This window comes from Microtus pennsylvanicus, chromosome 8 (assembly GCF_037038515.1).
Source record: "Microtus pennsylvanicus isolate mMicPen1 chromosome 8, mMicPen1.hap1, whole genome shotgun sequence".
NCBI classification, from domain to species: Eukaryota; Metazoa; Chordata; class Mammalia; order Rodentia; family Cricetidae; genus Microtus; species Microtus pennsylvanicus.
This window is the reverse complement of record NC_134586.1, coordinates 62,633,222-62,652,184: the sequence shown is the minus strand read 5'-3', so window position 1 is coordinate 62,652,184 and position 18,963 is coordinate 62,633,222. Positions and strand designations below refer to the sequence as shown.

Here is an 18,963-nt window from a genome sequence, read left to right as displayed (position 1 = left end):
CTTGGGAAGGAGATCTGCAGGAAACACCTGGAAACACATGCCTGTAATGCGCAGTCCGCAGACAGTGACCTAATGGGTGCATGGGCTCCATCTGCAGATAGTGACCTAATGGGTGCATGGGCTCCATCTACAGACTGTGACCTAATGGGTGCATGGGCTCCATCTGCAGACAGTGACCTAATGGGTGCATGGGCTCCATCTGCAGCACTGGGCTTGTTTATGTACCCGGAGCTGCAGGAGGCTTCTGTAGGGTGAAGAAGGATGGAGTCAGGTGTTGCTGGACAGACCTCCAAGTGTTTGTGTCTGCTTCCTGTCTGTTGACAGCAGAAAGATACACCCTTGAAGATGGCCTATATGGGTCTTAGGATGTTGGGAGGCAGAAGGTCAGGGGACTTACATGGTTTCTTTCCTCTTCAGGCCTCAGGGAAAGTGCCAGGCAGGTATACCTGTCTCTCCTGGATGCCGAGATTTGAGACCCAGAAATCTCCCATGGCTCCTTCTCATATTCGCCAGTACCAGGACAGCGACCAGAAAATTGTCTTGGATTTGTTCATAAGAGGAATGGAAGAGCACATCCCTGCCACCTTCCGCCACATGCTGACTCTGCCAAGGACCTTCTTTCTCTTACTTGGGGTGCCACTTGCCATGGTCCTGGTGTCTGGCTCCTGGCTGCTAGCTGCTATGAGCATCTTCTTTGTGCTCCTTCTCATGAAGCTTCTTGCAAGACAGCCGTGGAAGAAGTATGTGGCCAAGTGTTTGCACACAGACATGGCTGACATCCCCAAGTCCTACATGAATGCACGTGGTTCCTGTTTCTGGGTGGCTGAGTCTGGGGGAGAGGTGGTGGGCATCGTGGGTTGTCTACCAGTCAAGGATCCCCCATTAGGGAGGAAGCAACTGGAGCTCTTTCACCTGTCTGTGTCCTCACTGCATCGCGGACAGGGGATAGCGAAAGCTCTGACCAGAACCATCCTCCAGTTTGCAAGGGATCAGGGCTACAGTGATGTCGTCCTTGACACCAGCATGTTGCAGAAAGGTGCTCAGGCCCTTTACATGAGCATGGGCTTCCAGAAGACAGGACAGTACTTCATGGGTGCGTTCTGGAGATTAGTGGATATTCCAACAATTCAATTTAAGCATTCCTTTCCTTCTGCTTAGCAGGTGGGATGAGTTCTTTGTTCCTGTGCAGGAAGCACATCCCATGTACTCTTCATGAACCAGTGATCCCTGTCATGTCAGTGTAATGAGCAATAAACGCTCCTTCTGGTACACATCAAATTCTAATGCATGTGATGACTGAGTTGGGGGTTTTAAGGTTCTAACACACACTTGGATTCTGGGGTGCCTGTGTTTTATATACCTACCCCTATTGTAGAGTTCTGCCTGTCTACCATGGGATGGTTCATGAGTTGGTCAAGGGGCTGGAGACTGAAACATGCACACACAAAGGGGGGTGTCACCCTGGAAACAAGAATGCTAAGAAGGCCAATTTTATTCTGTTCCAAGGCAGCTTATATAAGGCTCTCCTTGAGTAATGGCCTTGTTCTAGCTCTGGGGATTTTTCAGCTGGAAGCCCAAGATAAACCACTCCCCTGCCATCAGAAACTCATGAGGGTCTCGTGCTCGGAACAGCAGCAAGCATAGGAAAGGAAGTTGTCTACTCCAGCAGGCAAGGATTCACAGAGAATTCAGGGTCTGAGCGTCTGCAGCTCCCAATACCCCATATTACGGATGCATTAGGAACGATGCGAAAAACAATGCATCCATTTTGCTGTTGAGTCTGAAGACTAGAATTTTCAGTCGGGCAGGAGGAGCAGCTCACCCGAGCCTAAGGACACTTTGCTGATTAATGTAAATGTGGGAATGAACATGGAAGTCTCTCTGTTCCTGTGTCCCAGGAAGTCACTGGCTTGTGGTCATTGACCTTCTCAGATTAGTGGCTGATACTTTGAGCCCATTTTTAAAAACTCTTTGACAGTTTTATACATGTATGCACTGAGTTTTCTGTGGCTTGGTCTTCACCCACATAGGTTTTCATTTCAGCTAAGCCCAGTCCAGATACAAGATAGGAGCTCCCACGTGCTGGAGACTGATTCAAGTATCAAAGGCCTTTGGGGAAAACGACTAACATCCCAGTTCCTTGAGCTGTTTTAGCTCATGTTCGTGTCCTCAGAGTGTGACTTCCATTAAAGAGAAAAGCAGATTTATACAAAATAATAAGAAAGTTCATTTACCCCAGGCTTCGGGGAAAGTAAATTTCTAAGCACCCCCTGTGTTTGCGGATCAAAAGTCCTGTTGTTTTCATGTAGAGAGATCTGTTTTCTCAGAAATAGAATATGGGTCTTCACACACCCAGAACACTGCCCCTGACACACACACATACACACACACACACACATACACATACAAACACACATACCTGTGCAAGCAGTCACTGGAGTCTCCTTACAGGGACATTAGAAAATTTTCCTTTTATCATTTCAGATAACCACGTTGCTGTCTTAATTAAACTTTCTGTGTAGCTGCAGCTATTTTCTATGCAGTGAAATATTGAAGGACACTTAAAAGAAATTGCACAGTAGCTCAGAATTGAGAAATAGATGTTATTTTGTTAGGGGTAAACTCACAAATCAGAATCCTCTGCTTTAATGGACAACAGAAACTGAATCCAGCAACTGGAAAGAGAGCAGATGTATGTTCTACATCATATTATATAGTATAAGAGGCCATGTCCCAGTGGGCACATAACCACTGGCTGTAAGATTTCCTACAGCACCTCCCCTTTTGTTTAAATAAGAGAGTTCTAAGCCTAATTCAAAATTATATACAATAAGAACAAATATAATCAATAATTATCCTATCCTAACGAGTATAATAAATAACTTGGCCAAGTCATGAGAGGACAGTAAATACAACTATCTAGTCTTCAACCCCACTGGAGATCCAAGAAGGAAAATAATATTACTTGAGTATGCAGGAAGTGCAATCAAGCAACTTCCAAAATGTGCAACAAATCACAGAGACAACTGGCTACCTGGGCAATCACCCAAAGTCTCATTTGCAATGTTGAAGCAACCAACTTTGGCTAAAGCCTAGAATAACTTATAGACCATTTTCAGAGGCAGGAAAAATTTCAAAACCATCTTACTCTGTAATGGCAAGATTTGACAGTCCTGCTTATCCATTTGTGGACATCATGTATCTTATCAGTGGTTGAGGCATGGACATTTCTTTTCCCAAAGGCCAGTTTTTTTCCAAGAAGAAAACAAGCTCCAAGTGGAGTATCTTCTGTGCTCAACATTCTCTCAAGAATAGATCGGGTGCTGCCAGGACCAATAGTGTCTCACTGAAACAGAACCCTAAGTTATTTAAATGCAATATTCTACAGCTCTTTGAAGTGGTTGAAGATGACCTGTCTATGCAGAATATAATCTCTATGTATCTAAAGAACCTGATTAGTCTAACTTTAAGCATGACAAACATAGATGACTATAACTCTTAATACCTATATAACTTAAAGACTTCATATTAGAATATTATACAAAAAACAAATGTGCAACAAATGAGGACAATGAACTCAAAATATAAACAATGTATAAGTATTTTGATCAGATGTAGAAATGTACATCATAATATGATAGATATATATTAGTATATAAAAATGTTTTAAGCAGAGGTAGAAGCATGCATGCATACGATATTCAATATAATTTAGCCTTGTATCAATATGCAAGAATCTATACCAATGTAATGGCCTATAAATAATAACTCACAAGATTTCACTCTATTAATAACTATTATTATTAGTGTGAGTAAGCTCATACTAATCTATTATCCCACCAATTTTTCTTTTTCTTTTTTTTAATTTATCTATTTATTAAGGATTTCTGTCTCTTCCCCGCCACCACCTCCCATTTCCATCCCCTCCCCCAATCAAGCCCCCCTCCCTCGTCAGCCCAAAGAGCAATCAGGGTTTCCCGCCCTGTGGGAAGTCCAAGGACCACCCACCTCCATCCAGGTCTGGTAAGGTGAGCATCCAAACTGCCTAGGCTCCCACAAAGCCAATACGTGCAGTAGGATCAAAAACCCATTGCCATTGTTCTTGACTTCTCAACAGTCCTCATTGTCCGCTATGTTCAGCGAGTCCGGTTTTATCCCACGCTTTTTCAGACCCAGGCCAGCTGGCCTTGGTGAGTTCCCAATAGAACATCCCCATTGCCTCAGTGTGTGGGTGCACCCCTTGCAGTCCTGAGTTCCTTGCTCGTGCTCTCTCTCCTTCTGCTCCTGATTTGGACCTTGAGATTTCTGTCCGGTGCTCCAGTGTGGGTCTCTGTCTCTATCTCCTTTCAATGCCTGATGAAGGTTAATATTCAGGAGGATGCCTATATGTTTTTCTTTGGGTCCTCCTTCTTATTTAGCTTCTCTAGGATCACTAATTATAGGCTCAATGTCCTTTATTTATGGCTAGAAACCAAATATGAGTGAGTACATCCCATGTTCCTCTTTTTGGGTCTGGCTTACCTCACTCAGGATAGTGTTTTCTATTTCCATCCATTTGCATGCAAAATTCAAGAAGTCCTTGTTTTTTACTGCTGAGTAGTACTCTAATATGTATATATTCCATACTTTCTTCATCCATTCTTCCATTGAAGGGCATCTAGGTTGTTTCCAGGTTCTGGCTATTACAAATAATGCTGCTATGAACATAGTTGAGCATATACTTTTGTTATGATAGGGCATCTCTTGGGTATATTCCCAAGAGTGGTATTGGTGGGTCCAGGGGTAGGTTGATCCTGAATTTCCTGAGAAACCGCCACACTGCTTTCCAAAGTGGTTGCACAAGTTTGCATTCCCACCAGCAATGGATGAGTGTACCCCTTTCTCCACAACCTCTCCAGCAAAGGCTATCATTGGTGTTTTTTATTTTAGCCATTCTGACAGGTGTAAGATGGTATCTTAAAGTTGTCTTGATTTGCACTCCCCTGATTGCTAAGGAAGTTGAGCATGACCTTAAGTGTCTTTTGGCCATTTGAACTTCATCTGTTGAGAATTCTCTGTTCAGCTCAGTGCCCCATTTTATAGTTGGGTTGATTAGCCTTTTATGGTCTAGTTTCTTGAGTTCTTTATATATTTTGGAGATCAGACCTTTGTCTGTTTCAGGGTTGGTGAAGATCTTCTCCCAGTCAGTGGGTTGCCTTTTTGTCTTAGTGACAGTGTCCTTTGATTTACAGAAGCTTCTCAGTCTCAGGAGGTCCCATTTATTCAATGAGGCCCTTAATGTTTGTGCTGCTGGGGTTATACGTAGGAAGTGGTTTCCTGTGCCCATGTGTTGTAGAGTACTTCCCACTTTCTCTTCTATCAGGTTCAGTGTGTTCGGACTGATATTGAGGTTTTTAATCCATTTGGACTTGAGTTTTGAGCATGGTGATAGATATGGATCTATTTTCATTCTTCTTCAGATTGACATCCAGTTTTGCCAGCACAATTTGTTGAAGATGCTCTCTTTTTTCCATTGTATACTTTTAGCTCCTTTATTGAAAATCGGGTGTTCATAGGTTTGTGGGTTAAAGTCAGGGTCTTCTATTCGATTCCATTGGTCGACTTCTCTGTTTTTATGCCAATACCAAGCTGTTTTCAATACTGAAGCTCTGTAATAGAGTTTGAAGTCAGGGATGGTAATGCCTCCAGACGTTCCTTTATTGTATAAGATTGTTTTGGCTATCCTGGGTTTTTTGTTTTTCCATATAAAGTTGATTATTGTCTTCTTTAGATCTGTGAAGAATTTTGATGGGGATTGCATTGAATCTATAGATTGCTTTTGGTAGAATTGCCATTTTTACTATGTTGATCCTCCCAATCCAAGAGCAAGGGAGATCCTTCCATTTTCTGGTGTCCTCTTCAGTTTCTTTCTTCAAAGACTTAAAGTTCTTGTCAAATAGATCTTTCACTTCCTTGGTCAGAGTTACCCCAAGAGTTTATGCTGTTTTGTCCCTATTGAGAAAGGTGATGCTTCTCTGATTTCCCTCTCTGTTTACTTATCCTTAGTGTATAGGAAGGCAACTGATTTTTTTGGAGTTGATCTTATATCCTGTCACATTACTAAAGGTGTTTATCAGCTGTAGGAGTTCTTTGGTAGAGTTTTTGGGGTCGCTTATGTATACTATCATATCATCTGCAAATAATGAAAGATTAACTTCTTCCTTTCCAAAACGAATCCCCTTTATCCCCTTATGTTGTCTTATTGCTATTGCTAGAACTTCAAGCACTATATTGAAGAGGTATGGAGAGAGTGGACATCCTTGTCGTGTTCCTGATTTTAGTGGGATGGCTTTGAGTTTTTCTCCATTTAATTTAATGTTAGCTGTCGGCTTGCGGTAAATAGCTTTTATTATATTTAGGTATGACCCTTGTATCCCTAACCTCTCCAAGACCTTTATCATAAAGGGGTGTTGAATTTTGTCGAATGCTTTTTCAGCATCTAATGAAATGATCATATGTTTTTTTTCTTTCAGTTTATTTATATGGTGGATTACATTGATAGATTTGCGTATGTTGAACCAGCCCTGCATCTCTGGGATGAAGCCTACTTGATCATAATGGATAATTTTTTCTAATGTGTTCTTGAATTCAGTTTGCCAGTATTTTATTGAGAATTTTTGTGTCGATATTCATGAGTGAGATAGGCCTGTAATTCTCTTTCTTGGTTGGGTCTTTGTGTGGTTTTGGTATCAGGGTAACTGTAGCTTCATAAAAGGAATTTGGCAATGACTCTTCTGTTTCTATATTGTTAAATACATTAAGGAGTATAGGTATTAGCTCTTCTTGGAAGTTCTGGTAGAATTCTGCATTGAAACCATCTGGTCCTGGGCTTTTTTGGAAGGGAGATTTTTGATAACAGTTTCTAGTTCTTTGCGACTAACAGGTCTATTTAGATCGTTCACCTGGTCTTGGTTTAGCTTTGGTATATGGTACTTATCTAAAAAAATGTCCATTTCTTTTGCATTTTCCAGTTTTGTGGCATACAGGCTTTTGTAGTAAGATCTAATGATTCTCTGAATTTCCTCTGTGTCTGTCATTATGTCCCCCTTTTCATTTCTGATCTTATTTATTTGCATGTTCTCTCTCCGCCGTTTAATTAGTTTGGATACGGGTTTGTCTATCTTGTTGATTTTCTCCAAGAACCAACTTTTTGTTTCATTGATTCTTTGGACTGTTTTCTGTGTTTCTATTTTGTTGATTTCAGCCCTCAGTTTGATTATTTCCAGTCTTCTACTCCTCCTGGGTGTGTCTGCTTCTTTCTTTTCTAGAGCTTTCAGGTGTGCTGTTAAGTTCCTAATGTATGCTTTCTCCGTTTTCTTTAAGTGGGCACTTAGTGCTATGAACTTTCCTCTTAGCACTGCTTTCATCGCGTCCCATAAGTTTGAGTATGTTGTCTCTTTATTTTCATTGAATTCAAGGAAGACTTTAATTTCTTTCTTAATTTCTTCCTTGACCCAGGTGTGGTTCAGTAGTTGACTGTTCAGTTTCCATGAGTTTGTCGGCTTTCTGGGGATAGCATTGTTGTTGCCTTCTAACTTTAGTCTGTGGTGATCTGATAAGACACAGATGGACATTGCTATTTTTTTTGTATCTGTGGAGGTTTCCTTTGTTACCGAGTATGTGGTCAATTTTCGAGAAGGTTCCATGAGCTGCAGAGAAGAAGGTATATTCTTTCCTATTTGGGTTGAATGTTCTATAGATGTCTGTTAAGTCCATTTGCTTCATTACCTCTAATAATTCTCTTAATTTTCTATTAGGTTTCTGTCTGATTGACCTGTCCATTGGAGAGAGAGGAGTGTTGAAGTCTCTTACTACTAGTGTGTGTGGTTTGATGTCTGCCTTGAGTTTTAGTAATATTTCTTTTACATAAGTGGGTGCTTTTGTATTAGGGGCGTAGATATTCAGGATTGAGACTTCATCCTGATGAAATGTTCCTGTTATGAGTATAAAGTGTCCATCTCGATCTCTTCTGATTAATTTTAGTTTGAAGTCAGTTTCGTTAGAAATTAGTATGGCCGCACCTGCTTTTTTCTTAGGACCGTTTGCTTGAAAAACCTTTTCCCAACCCTTTACTCTGAGTAGATGCCTGTCTTTGTGGTTGAGATGTGTTTCTTGCAAACAGCAGAATGTTGGATCCTGTTTTCATATCCAATCTCTTAGCCTGTGCCTTTTTATAGGTGAATTGAGACCATTAATATTAAGTGATATTAATGACCAGTGGTTGTTTACTCCAGTTATTCTTATTGTTTTTGATAGTAGAGTCTGTGTGTCTCCCTTCTTTGAGTTGTGCTGGTGAAGGGTCGCTAGTTGCCTGAGTTATTGTAGGCAGTGTTGGCTATGTTGGATTCCTTGGGTTGTGATTTTCCTTCTATTACTTTCTGTAGGGCTGGATTTGTGGCTACGTACTGTTTAAATTTGTTTTTATCCTGGAATGTCTTGTTTTCTCCATTGATAGTGAATGATAGCTTGGCTGGGTATAGTAGTTTGGGTTTGCATCCATGGTCTCTTAGTTTCTGCAGTACATCTATCCAGGACCTTCTGGCTTTCATGGTTTCCATAGAGAAGTCAGGTGTAAGTTTGATTGGTTTACCTTTATAAGTTACTTGGCCTTTTTCCTTTGCAGCTCTTAATATTCTTTCTTTAACCTGTATATTTTGTGTTTTGATTATTATATGGCGAGGGGATGTTTTTCTTTGATCCAGTCTGTTTGGTGTTCTGTATGCTTCTTGAATATTCAAAGGAATATCTTTCTTTGTGTTGGGAAAGTTTTCTTCCATAATTTTGTTAAAATCTTTTCTGGGCCTTTGAGCTGTGACTCTTCTCCTTCTTCTAAACCTATTCTTAGGTTTGGTCTTTTTATTGTGTCCCATATTTCCTGAATGTTTTGTGATGAGAATTTGTTGGCTTTGCTGTTTTCTTTGATCAGTGCATTTATTTTCTCTCTGGTGTCCTCAGAATCTGAGATTCTTTCTTCTATCTCTTGTATTCTATTGATTATGCTTGTTTCTGTAGACTCTGTTCGTTGACCTAGATTTTCCACATCCAGCTGGCCCTCAGTTTGTGTTTTCTTCCTTGCTTCCATTTCAGTTTTCTATTCTTGAACTGTTTCTATTACCTGTTTGATCGTTTTTTCTTGGTTTCCCAGGGTATCATGTACGTATTTACTCATTTCTTCAAACTTTTTGTTATACTTCCCATCTATTTCTATAATGGCATTTTTTACATGTTGTCTAAAGGACTCTGTTGCTTTCATAAAGTCATTTTTTTCCACTTCTTCTGTGTTAGGGTGTTCAAGTCCTTCTGTTGTAAGATCATTGGGTTCTGGTGTTTTCATGTTGCTTTTCTGATTATTGGGTGAATTCTTGCCTTGGCGCCTGCCCATCTCCTCCTATCGATGCTATCTAATGGGTCTTTTAACACCAGATAAGGTTTCCCTGCTAGCCAGGGGCTCCTCTTACAAAATGCCCTCGCTCTGTTTCTTGGCTCCTGCCGGGGGCCAAGATCCCTGTCACCCCTCAGAAGGGTCTTCAGGAACAGGACCAGTCTCCCCGTTTGCCAGGGACCTCGCCAACCAAAGGCCTACCTCTTTGATTTAATTGTAGTGGGGCGATCTGCTCTCGGTGTTGCGCGCCGGTCCCCGCCGCCTGCTGCCGCGGCACCAGTCCTCTTTTTCTTTTTTTTCAAAGAGATCCCTGAGCCTGTATCCCCAATTATAATCAACCCCTAAATGATGTTCCTAACCCTGAGGACAAACTTTATTGGGACAGGGGACATCGTCTTCTAGATTACTTCCAGCTGTCATGAGGGTGATGTTCTTTCTAAAGGATCCTGTGAAAGTAAAATGATGGTTAAGTTCCAAGATTACTGCTTGGGATAATTGCAAATAGTCTCTGAGTATTTGCTGGAGGTCTGGCCAGAACATTGTAAAAAAAATGCACCAAATCAGCTAACCAAGATGGAACCATCTTGAGCAGCTGGTACCCAAAACAGGTCTTGTAGTAGCACTATCAGTATCATGACATCATATCAACCAGGTGGAGTTGTTGTGGGACCCCATCTTCTTTCTGGAAACTTCAAAGATTACTGCAGGAAAATTCATTGTTCATTGTGGAAAACTTAAACATTCTTTATATATACATATACATATGTATATTCAATGAAAGGTATGATAGAGACAAAAGTAGATATGAAGAAAAGTAAAATTTTTTTTCTAAATGTTTTTTTCTTTCTGTCCCATATCATGGCTCCTGACATGAGACAGCAACTCTGAATTTTTATTTTAACAACGTGTTTGGATTTAGAGAGGGTCAGAGCCAGTGTCCAATTCCAAAGCCAGCTCTAAATATTCATAAATACATACATACACACATATCTGTAAATGTATTTGTATCAGTTACCTGATCTCATAAATCAGATTCCTTTTTCTTGATGATCCTTAGGGAATAGTTAATTTTCCTTCTGTCAGCATCCGAACATCCAGGGTCTCTTGAATTTTTTTGAAGATGAGTATTTTCCTGTAAAGATAAGAACAGAACCCTGCACCAACCCTTATGAAGTTTCCTTACCCTCTGTATGGTTGTCACCATTGTGGATGAGCTGTCATTTCTCTTTTTCAAGAGGTTTCTCCCTTACAAACTGTATCTTTATTAATTTTGATGGTATCCATAGTTTTTCTTCTCCTGTGGAAACAAGAGAAAAACCCCTTTCCCAATGTAACATATCTCCTGGCTTCCATTGTGTGGTCAAGACATCCTTGAAATAAAATGGTTGATTTAATTCAGAAGACTTTTCTATTATCCAATGTCTTTCTGCTGATGTTGTCCCTTTCTCATAAGTGTTAAGAAAATTCAAGGTTAATAAAGCATAATGTAATTTATTTCTGGGAGCATTTTCTACCCCATTTTTATTTATTTAACATATCTTTTATTGTTTGATTTGATCTTTCTATAACTGCCTGACCTGTAGGATTGTGTGGTATACCTGTAACATGCTTAATATTTTAATAAGCAAGAAACTATTTCATATTCCTAGAGACATATGCTGGACCATTATCTGTCTTCATTTGTGGAGGTATACCCATGATGGCCACAACTTCTAATAAATGCATGATTACTGAATCAGCCTTTTCTGAGCTTAAAGCAGTAGCCCAACGGGAACCTGAATGTCAATGGTGTGGTGTACATATTTCAATTTTCCAAATTCTGCAAAGGTTTCATTCTTTTGAGTGCCCTTTGGCTAAGTCCCTGCAAGTAGTAGTGTTTGGTTATAGAAAGAGCAAGTAGGGCATCTTCTTATAATATCCTTAGCTTGTTGCCATGTAAAAGAAAACTCTTTCCTTAAACCTTTGCTGTTGACATGATGTTTCTATGAAATTCAGAGGCCTGCAACATGCTTCCAATCAATAATTGATCAATTTCTGCATTACGTTGTGCTAGAGAACCTGGCAGACTATTGTAGGAGGGGGAATGCATCTGTCCCGCCCGGCTAGCTTAGCCCCAAAATAACCACGTGGAAATTGTATTGATCAAAACACTGCCTGGCCCATTATCTCCAACCCTTTATTGGCTAACTCTCACATATTAATTTAACCCATCTCCATTAATGTGTATCGCCACTTGACTGCGGCTTACTGGCATGAGTCTAACCAGCGTCCATCTTGGGCAGGAGAAGCATGGCGTCTGCCACATTGCCTTCTTCCCAGCATTCTGTTCTGTCTACTCTGCCCACCTAAGGGCTATCCTCTCAAAAGGCCAAGGCAGTCTCTTTATTCAACCAATGAATGCAACACACAAACAGAAGATCCTCCTACACCAGCAGACCTGTATGGGATTGGATGTGTGTTAAGTATACAGGACAAAGCCTAGTCCTGATTATGTCTTGCACCTGGATAAATAATGAAGTCAATTCTGTATCATATGGTATAAATTCAGTGGTTTCAATATGCAAGATAACTCTTTCTGCATATTGTGGATCAGTAACTATATTAAGAGGTTCTTTAAAGTCCCTTAGCACCATGAGAATAGCATATAATTCTGCCTTCTGGGCAGAAGTATAAGGGCTTTGTTCCACCTTACTTAATTCTTCTGATTTGTATCCTGCCTTCTCTGATTTGTTTGTATCAGTATAAAAGGTGTGGGCTCTAGTTATTGGAGCATCATGTACAATTTGGGGAAGAATCAAAGAAGTTCTCTTTATAAGGTTAAGTCTATAGCTTTTGGGATAATTGCTATTAATTTCTCCCCAAAATTGACACAAACTCTTTGCCATGATTCATTGTCTTCCATAACTTTTTTTATTTCATCAGTAGTGAAAGACACTATAATCTTGCTGGATCTATACCTGCTAATTGATGAAGTCTCAATTTACCTTTTATAATTAATTCAAAGTCTTTTTCTACATAAGTTTTTAATTTTTTATTTGGTTTATTGGTAAAAAAGATCCATTCTAAGACGATATCATCCCTCTGCATTAAAATTTCTGTAGGAGAAATTCTGGAAGGCAATATGACTAGAATACAATTAAGATTTGGATTCACACTATCCACATGGGCCTCCTGTAATTTCTCCTCAGCAATTGTCAATTCCTTTTCTGTTTATGTTGTTAATTCTATGGGACTATTCAAGTCTTTATCACCATCTAAGGTTTTGTTTAAATGAATTTTTTTTTTTTTTTGGATTTCTGGTTGAACATGCTCTGTAGACCAGGATGGCCTCAACCTCACAGAGGCCTGCTCATGCCTCCTGAGTGCTGGAATTCTTAAACTGTTGTCCAGATACACACAGGATTTCCTTTTCGACCTTCTCCAGTCACTGATTCAAGCTGTGCTTTTGATGTCCTTTCTTCATTATCCTAAATAGGAGAGTAAGGGCAGCAGCCTAGCGTTCCTCCACTTCCGCTTGTCTTCATTGCACACATCACTATACACCTTCCATGCAAAGAAAACCATGAAGATAAACTCCAAACAAGGGAAATGGAAAACAAGTTATGGCACGTTTAGTCTAGCTGGAAGGCTCAGGGATTACACATCACCTTCCTAAACTACTCTAGATAAAGGGACCGTATTTTATTTTAACTAAGTCTTGGAAGTAAACCACTGAGGTCTGTAGGGTCCAGGCTTGCTCCCCGTGGCTGCCGGAACAGCACAAGGCAGAGTCCCCATAGTGGGGGGTCTCTAGTAGTGGAAAGGTGTGCTTGCTTCATTAGGTTAATACTCCTCTTATCACAGGAAATGGGGACATCTCTCAAAAGCCACAACATAAACCTTTAGTAGATTCAAAACTTGACATCAATTTCCAGCCTCCACCCATGGCTTGGACCCTTCTAACAGGTAGGTTCCTACAAGACTGCTCCCCTTCACATCCACAAGCTGCCCTCACACGGGAGAGGAGTCTGCAGAAGCACACTCAGAATCATCACCCGCTTTATTTTGGAGGAGATTGGGCTCTTCCGGAAGTGGCGATCTTAGTTTCCGAGGGGGAAGTCTTCCTGTACGGACTAGAGACTGATAGTGAGTTCCGCCAGCGCGAACGTTGCCTCATTCCTCGCGGTCACAGGTTTGTGGGCTCTGCTTGCTTCTCCCAGCCCCTGTGTTTACCAGAGCCCTCCGGAGCCGCCCCCTACAGGCGCTGCCCGAGGCTGATGGCAGGAGGAGGAGTGTGCGAACCTCACAGTCCTCGCGCGGCCCAGTGCTGGGAGGGAGGCGCTTTGGAGAGCAGCCCGGCCTGTGCCCAGAGAAGCGACCTTTGTGAGAGGGACTGAGGCAGTAAGGACCAAGGACAGGCCTCCCTTTTCCCCTTGGGGAAGAATGGCCTCTAGAAGCTGAGTACAGGACTTTGGGCGGGAGAGGAGTCAGGCAGGGTTCAGATGCATGTACAGGACCCCATGCTGCAGAGTTAGGGCTTTCTTTCAACCCTAACTTCCTTATGAAGGATCCTGTGACCATTGGGATAGGTTAGAATTGCATTACTGGTGGACAGGGCTCGGGGAGGACGCTCCTGGGGTGCTATTGATGGGGCGGGGAATCAGAATTAGACTTCTAGGTAGTCAAGTATATGGACATTGGACGTGGTGTTAGAGGCCTTAGACCACCTTCTGTGTTTTGGGTTTTCTTGGGTGTTTTGTTATGAATGGCTCATTTTGGTTAGGGATTTTGGTCTGAGACTCTGGAACTAAATTAGCAACAAATAGGTAGCAAGATAGATCTAGCCAAACCAGCTTTAAAAACAGACTCACTTTGGAGATAAACAAATTTTGATAAGTCCACATTACGTTGTAAATGGACTATGTTTAAAATATCTGATATTGATAAACTTCAATATGAATTTCATGGTGAAAATGGGTGCTGTGTCTAACTCTTGTAAGATTTTGTAAATGAGTTAAACTGAGAGCAAACTGTCTTCAGGCATGCCAAGGGGTCTTCTCCCCATTGTTAAAAACAAAAACCATTGGGGGGGGGAGACACATTTTTCCTCCCTTTTGGAAATCTTAGATTGTGTTTGCTCACTGTGCAAAGACCAGAATGAAGAGCACAGAATACTTTAAGAGGACAGCGATAATCTCAGTGCACAAGACAGCTGTGCTGCCAGAGCACACCTCTGTAACTGACAGCTTCTTGGCCATAGCTCTCTGTACCCTCTTATATGACATTAGCAACACTAACAATTGAATGTGTATCAAGAACCCGTCCCCCCTTTTGTTAAAAACCTTAGACAATTCCAGCAAATCTGAAATGAAATTTAACTTTGTGGTATTTGTTCTTTTTAATATACATACATACATACATATATATATATATATATATATATATATATATATATAATTTGTCCATGGTTTTAAATAGACACTATTTAGTGCTGGATGCCTCTAATCCCAGTGCTTGTGAGGGAAGAGCAAGAGTCTGTGTGTTTCAGGACAGTCTAGGCTACATGATGAAACCTTCCAGAAACCCAAATAATTATAACAACAAAAGAGTTGACACTTTTGCATCACCTTTCAGTGACCAAGAACTTTCGTTCTTTCCTTTTTTTTTTTTTTTTTTTTTTTTTTTTTTGCTTAATAAGTTCTCTCTCTCAGTTTTGCTAAATATATAAAGAAAAACTCCACGGTTAGCTGTGTTTCGTGTGTTCTGTGCTCAGATGATGTAACCTGTCCTTGCTCTTTCCATTGCTGTCAGCATCACAGCTCTCTTCTGGGGAGGGAAGGCAGTGCTGGGGAGGGAAGCCAGGGTTTTCTGCTGAGTCATACCCAGAGTCAAGCATGAGCCCAGATGCTCTGCTGCAGGCTGTGAAGCTGCCCTGCTTATCCCTAGCTGACCCAGGGTCATGTCTGCACTGAATGCCCTCAAGTGGTGCAGATGTCCCTGTCTGGCCTGTGTCCTAATGGACAGGGCACACGAATCTTCCTCACACAGTGCTGATATCTCCTCAGTCTATACTGAACGAGGCTCCCTTGCAAACACTAAATCAACTAGGTCCACAGTCTCTTGGGCAAACAAGATCTTTAAGCAATTAGGGAACAAAGTGCTTCTCATTGTGCCTAACTCTCAGCTATTGGACAGGGTTTCTCTTGGGAGCCCAGAATGAATTTTCAAGACATCTTGTTGGCCCGGGGCTTCCGCAGCATGCAAGCATGCCACCTGCACACCTGGGACCCTGTTTAGCCAGGACCACCCACGGGTCCCCACTACTACACTTGTCACTTTGCTTCCCTGCTGACATGCATCCTCATGGCCTCACCTGCATCTGGAATGGGATATGTGCACGACATGACTGTGTTCTGGGTCCTGTACAGCCAGGTCCCTGCTGGTGTTAGCCATGTGTGCCTTTAAGGGCCCCCTTCCCAAGGGCTGTCTCAGGAGCTTCCCTGCCTCTCTCCCCTTCCTGCTCAGGAGATGAACGTTTTCTGAGGTGTTGGCTCTGCTCTGGCATCCGTCTAAGAAGCCTCACTGTGCTGACATCCCAGCATCTTCTCCCCTGGACCTTGTCACAGTTCTGAGAGTGTCCGATTCTTTGCTGGCATGAAAACTTCCTCAAAGTAACATCCTGCCATAGCCTTAGCTCCACCTTGCTCAGAGCCTCCTTCTCTGGCTACAGTGGTTCTGGGGGAAATGGCGCCAGTAGAGCTCCCACTGGCCTTCAGGTCAGGGTTGGAGACAGAGACAGAAAACACCTTCCACAGGGACACTCTGTAGAGACAGATGTAACTCTCACTTGTTGTAGGGAAGCACCAAAGCAACACCTCGGCTCACTCATGAGGGAAGTATGATGTTCAAGCTCTGAGCAGGTCCTGAACTCCGGCAGCTGTGCCCTGTCTAGTGCCCGCCATCTGGATGGCACCATAGCTGGGGCTGGAAAGGACACTAGTGCTGACTGAGGCTGGTGGTGAGGAGCAGAGGCAGAAGGGCAGTGTGGTCCCCTAGGGTTTATTTTACAGGACCAGGCACAGCATGGACAGGGAAAAGTTTAGCTATAGGACCTGTTGATGTGGCAGGACATGGGAGCCCAGTGTGTGCGCGTCCCAACATCAGGCTGCTCTGAGCAGTTATGTGCAGGGCCAGGGTGGCCCTGAGAGGACAGAGATGGCTGCAGTCCTGAGGGAACAGTGCAGGTGACAGGCTTTCCATGGGGGTGAAAACTGTTGAGCATCCACATTCCACTGTTCTCTACAAATTATTAACCCAGAATCACAAGGTGAATGGGGGTGGCCTCACATTCACTTTGCAGCTCTGTGACCCTGGGCTTTATGATTAACAAATACCAAGTATCCAACCGGTGAGGTGCCAACTCAGGTCTGCTCACCAGTTGTTGGGCAGACCCAGGCTACCTGTGCTGCATGCGACCAGAGGCTGATGCCCTTCCAGACACTCTTGGTTGTGCAGTAGCAGGTAAGGCTGGCAGCACTGTGGGGAGGGTCTCAGCGTGGGACTGGAGTCCTAGAACTGCCCGAGGGCTCAAGGATAAGGGTTTGCAGCAAAGGGTGGTTTTGTGAGTTTATTTCTGCCAGCTCTGTAATCTAAAGTTTTACAATCCTTGGGTAGGAGATCTGCAGGAAACACCTGGAAACACGTGCCTGTAATGCGCAGTCCGCAGACAGTGACCTAATGGGTGCATGGGCTCCATCTGCAGACAGTGACCTAATGGGTGCATGGGCTCCATCTGCAGCACTGGGCTTGTTTATGTACCGGGAGCTGCAGACAGTGACCTAATGGGTGCATGGGTCCATCTGCAGCGCTGGGCTTGTTTATGTACCCGGAGCTGCACAAGGCTTCTGTAGGGTGAGAAGGATGGAGTCAGGTGTTGCTGAATAGATCTTCTCCCAGTGTTTGTGTCTGCTTCCTGTCTGGTGACAGCAGAAAGATACACCCTTGAAAAGGGCCTATATGGGTCTTAGGATGTTGGGAGGCAGAAGGTCAGGGGACTTACATGGTTTCTCTCCTCTCAGGCCTTAGGCAAAGTGCCAGACAGGTATACCTGTCTCTCCTGGATGCCGAGATTTGAGACCCAGAAATCTCCCATGGCTCCTTATCACATCCGCCAGTACCAGGACAGCGATCAGAAAAGTGTCTTGGATTTGTTCATAAGAGGAATGGAAGAGCACATCCCTGCCACCTTCCGCCACATGCTGACTCTGCCAAGGACCTTCTTTCTCTTACTTGGGGTGCCACTTGCCATGGTCCTGGTGTCTGGCTCCTGGCTGCTAGCTGCTATGAGCATCTTCTTTGTGCTCCTTCTCATGAAGCTTCTTGCAAGACAGCCGTGGAAGAAGTATGTGGCCAAGTGTTTGCACACAGACATGGCTGACATCACTAAGTCCTACATGAATGCACGTGGTTCTTGTTTCTGGGTAGCTGAGTCTGGAGGAGAGGTGGTGGGCATCGTGGGTGGTCTACCAGTCAAGGATCCCCCATTAGGGAGGAAGCAGCTGGAGCTCTTTCACCTGTCTGTGTCCTCACTGCATCGAGGACAGGGGATAGCAAAAGCACTGATCAGAACTATTCTCCAGTTTGCACGGGACCAGGGCTATAGTGATGTCATCCTTGAGACCAGCATCTTGCCCAAAGGTGCTCAGGCCCTTTACATGAGCATGGGCTTCCAGAAGACAGGACAGTCCTTCATAAGTGTGTTCTGGAGGTTAGTGGGTGTTCCTGCAATTCAATTAAAGCATCCCCTCCCTTTTGCTTAGGAAGTGGGATTGAGTCCTATGTTCCCCTGCAGCAAACAGGTCCCATCCACTCTCCAGGAGTCAGTGAACCCTGTCATGTGAGATAATGAACAATAAAAGCTCCTAGCTGGTGCACATCAGATTCTAATTCATGTGATGACTGAGTTGGGAGTTTGAGGGTTCTAATACACTCTTGCTTTCTGTGGTGCCTGTGTTTCAAATACCTAGCCCCATTGTACAGTTCTACCTGTCTACAATGGGATGGTTCACGAGTTAGGCAAGGGGCTGGAGATTGAAACATGCACGCACACACATGCACACACAGACACACACACGGACAGAGACACGGGTCACTCTTGAAACTAGAAAACCAATTGTATTGTGTTCCAGGGCAGCTTATATAGGGCTCTCCTTGACTAGCGGGCCCACCCTACACTGGCTCAGGAGGATTGTGGGACAACTTCTTCTGTGTTCATGCATTGAGAGTACTGTTGAGTAGCCTACACTGGCTCAGGAGGATTGTGGGACAACTTCTCCTGTGTTCATGCATTGAGAGTACTGTTGAGTAGGCTAAATTGTGCACTGGCATTTGAGTGCAAACAAAAGTTCATATCAAAATCCACTCGGAAGTTAGTGCCTTTTCTTCCTCTCATCCTTTCTACTGTGAAGAAGCCAAGTTCAATGCAGGATCCCACAGTGGAAGGAAAACCAATTCACAAAAGTTGTCCTCTGAAATGTACTTGCCAGCTGTGGCTCCCTACCCAG

General features: G+C 43.0%; 2 protein-coding genes across 7 annotated transcripts in view; both read left to right on the top strand.

The window, feature by feature from the left end:
* The window catches only part of LOC142856340 (N-acetyltransferase 8F1-like), a 57,735-nt gene extending 56,457 nt beyond the window's left edge, over window positions 1-1,278 (top strand). For all 5 annotated transcript variants that reach the window (XM_075983706.1, XM_075983705.1, XM_075983702.1 and 2 more), the window contains exon 2: window positions 418-1,278. In XM_075983706.1, coding sequence (XP_075839821.1) covers window positions 460-1,158 — 699 coding nt within the window. In that variant the 5' untranslated portion in view covers window positions 418-459 and the 3' untranslated portion in view covers window positions 1,159-1,278. The remainder of the gene's footprint in view (window positions 1-417) is intronic.
* A 12,240-nt stretch (window positions 1,279-13,518) lies between these two features.
* Window positions 13,519-18,346, top strand: LOC142856339 (N-acetyltransferase 8F1-like). 2 transcript variants are annotated; one of them, XM_075983699.1, is made up of 2 exons: window positions 13,519-13,592; window positions 17,479-18,346. In XM_075983699.1, the coding sequence occupies exon 2, from the start codon at window positions 17,521-17,523 to the stop codon at window positions 18,217-18,219; it is 699 nt and encodes a 232-aa protein (XP_075839814.1). In that variant the 5' UTR covers window positions 13,519-13,592; window positions 17,479-17,520; the 3' UTR covers window positions 18,220-18,346. The 2 variants fall into 2 exon arrangements, with proteins under 2 accessions (XP_075839814.1, XP_075839815.1); XM_075983700.1 differs by lacking the exon at window positions 13,519-13,592 and adding an exon at window positions 16,646-16,921.
* The last annotated feature ends 617 nt before the right edge of the window (window positions 18,347-18,963 follow it).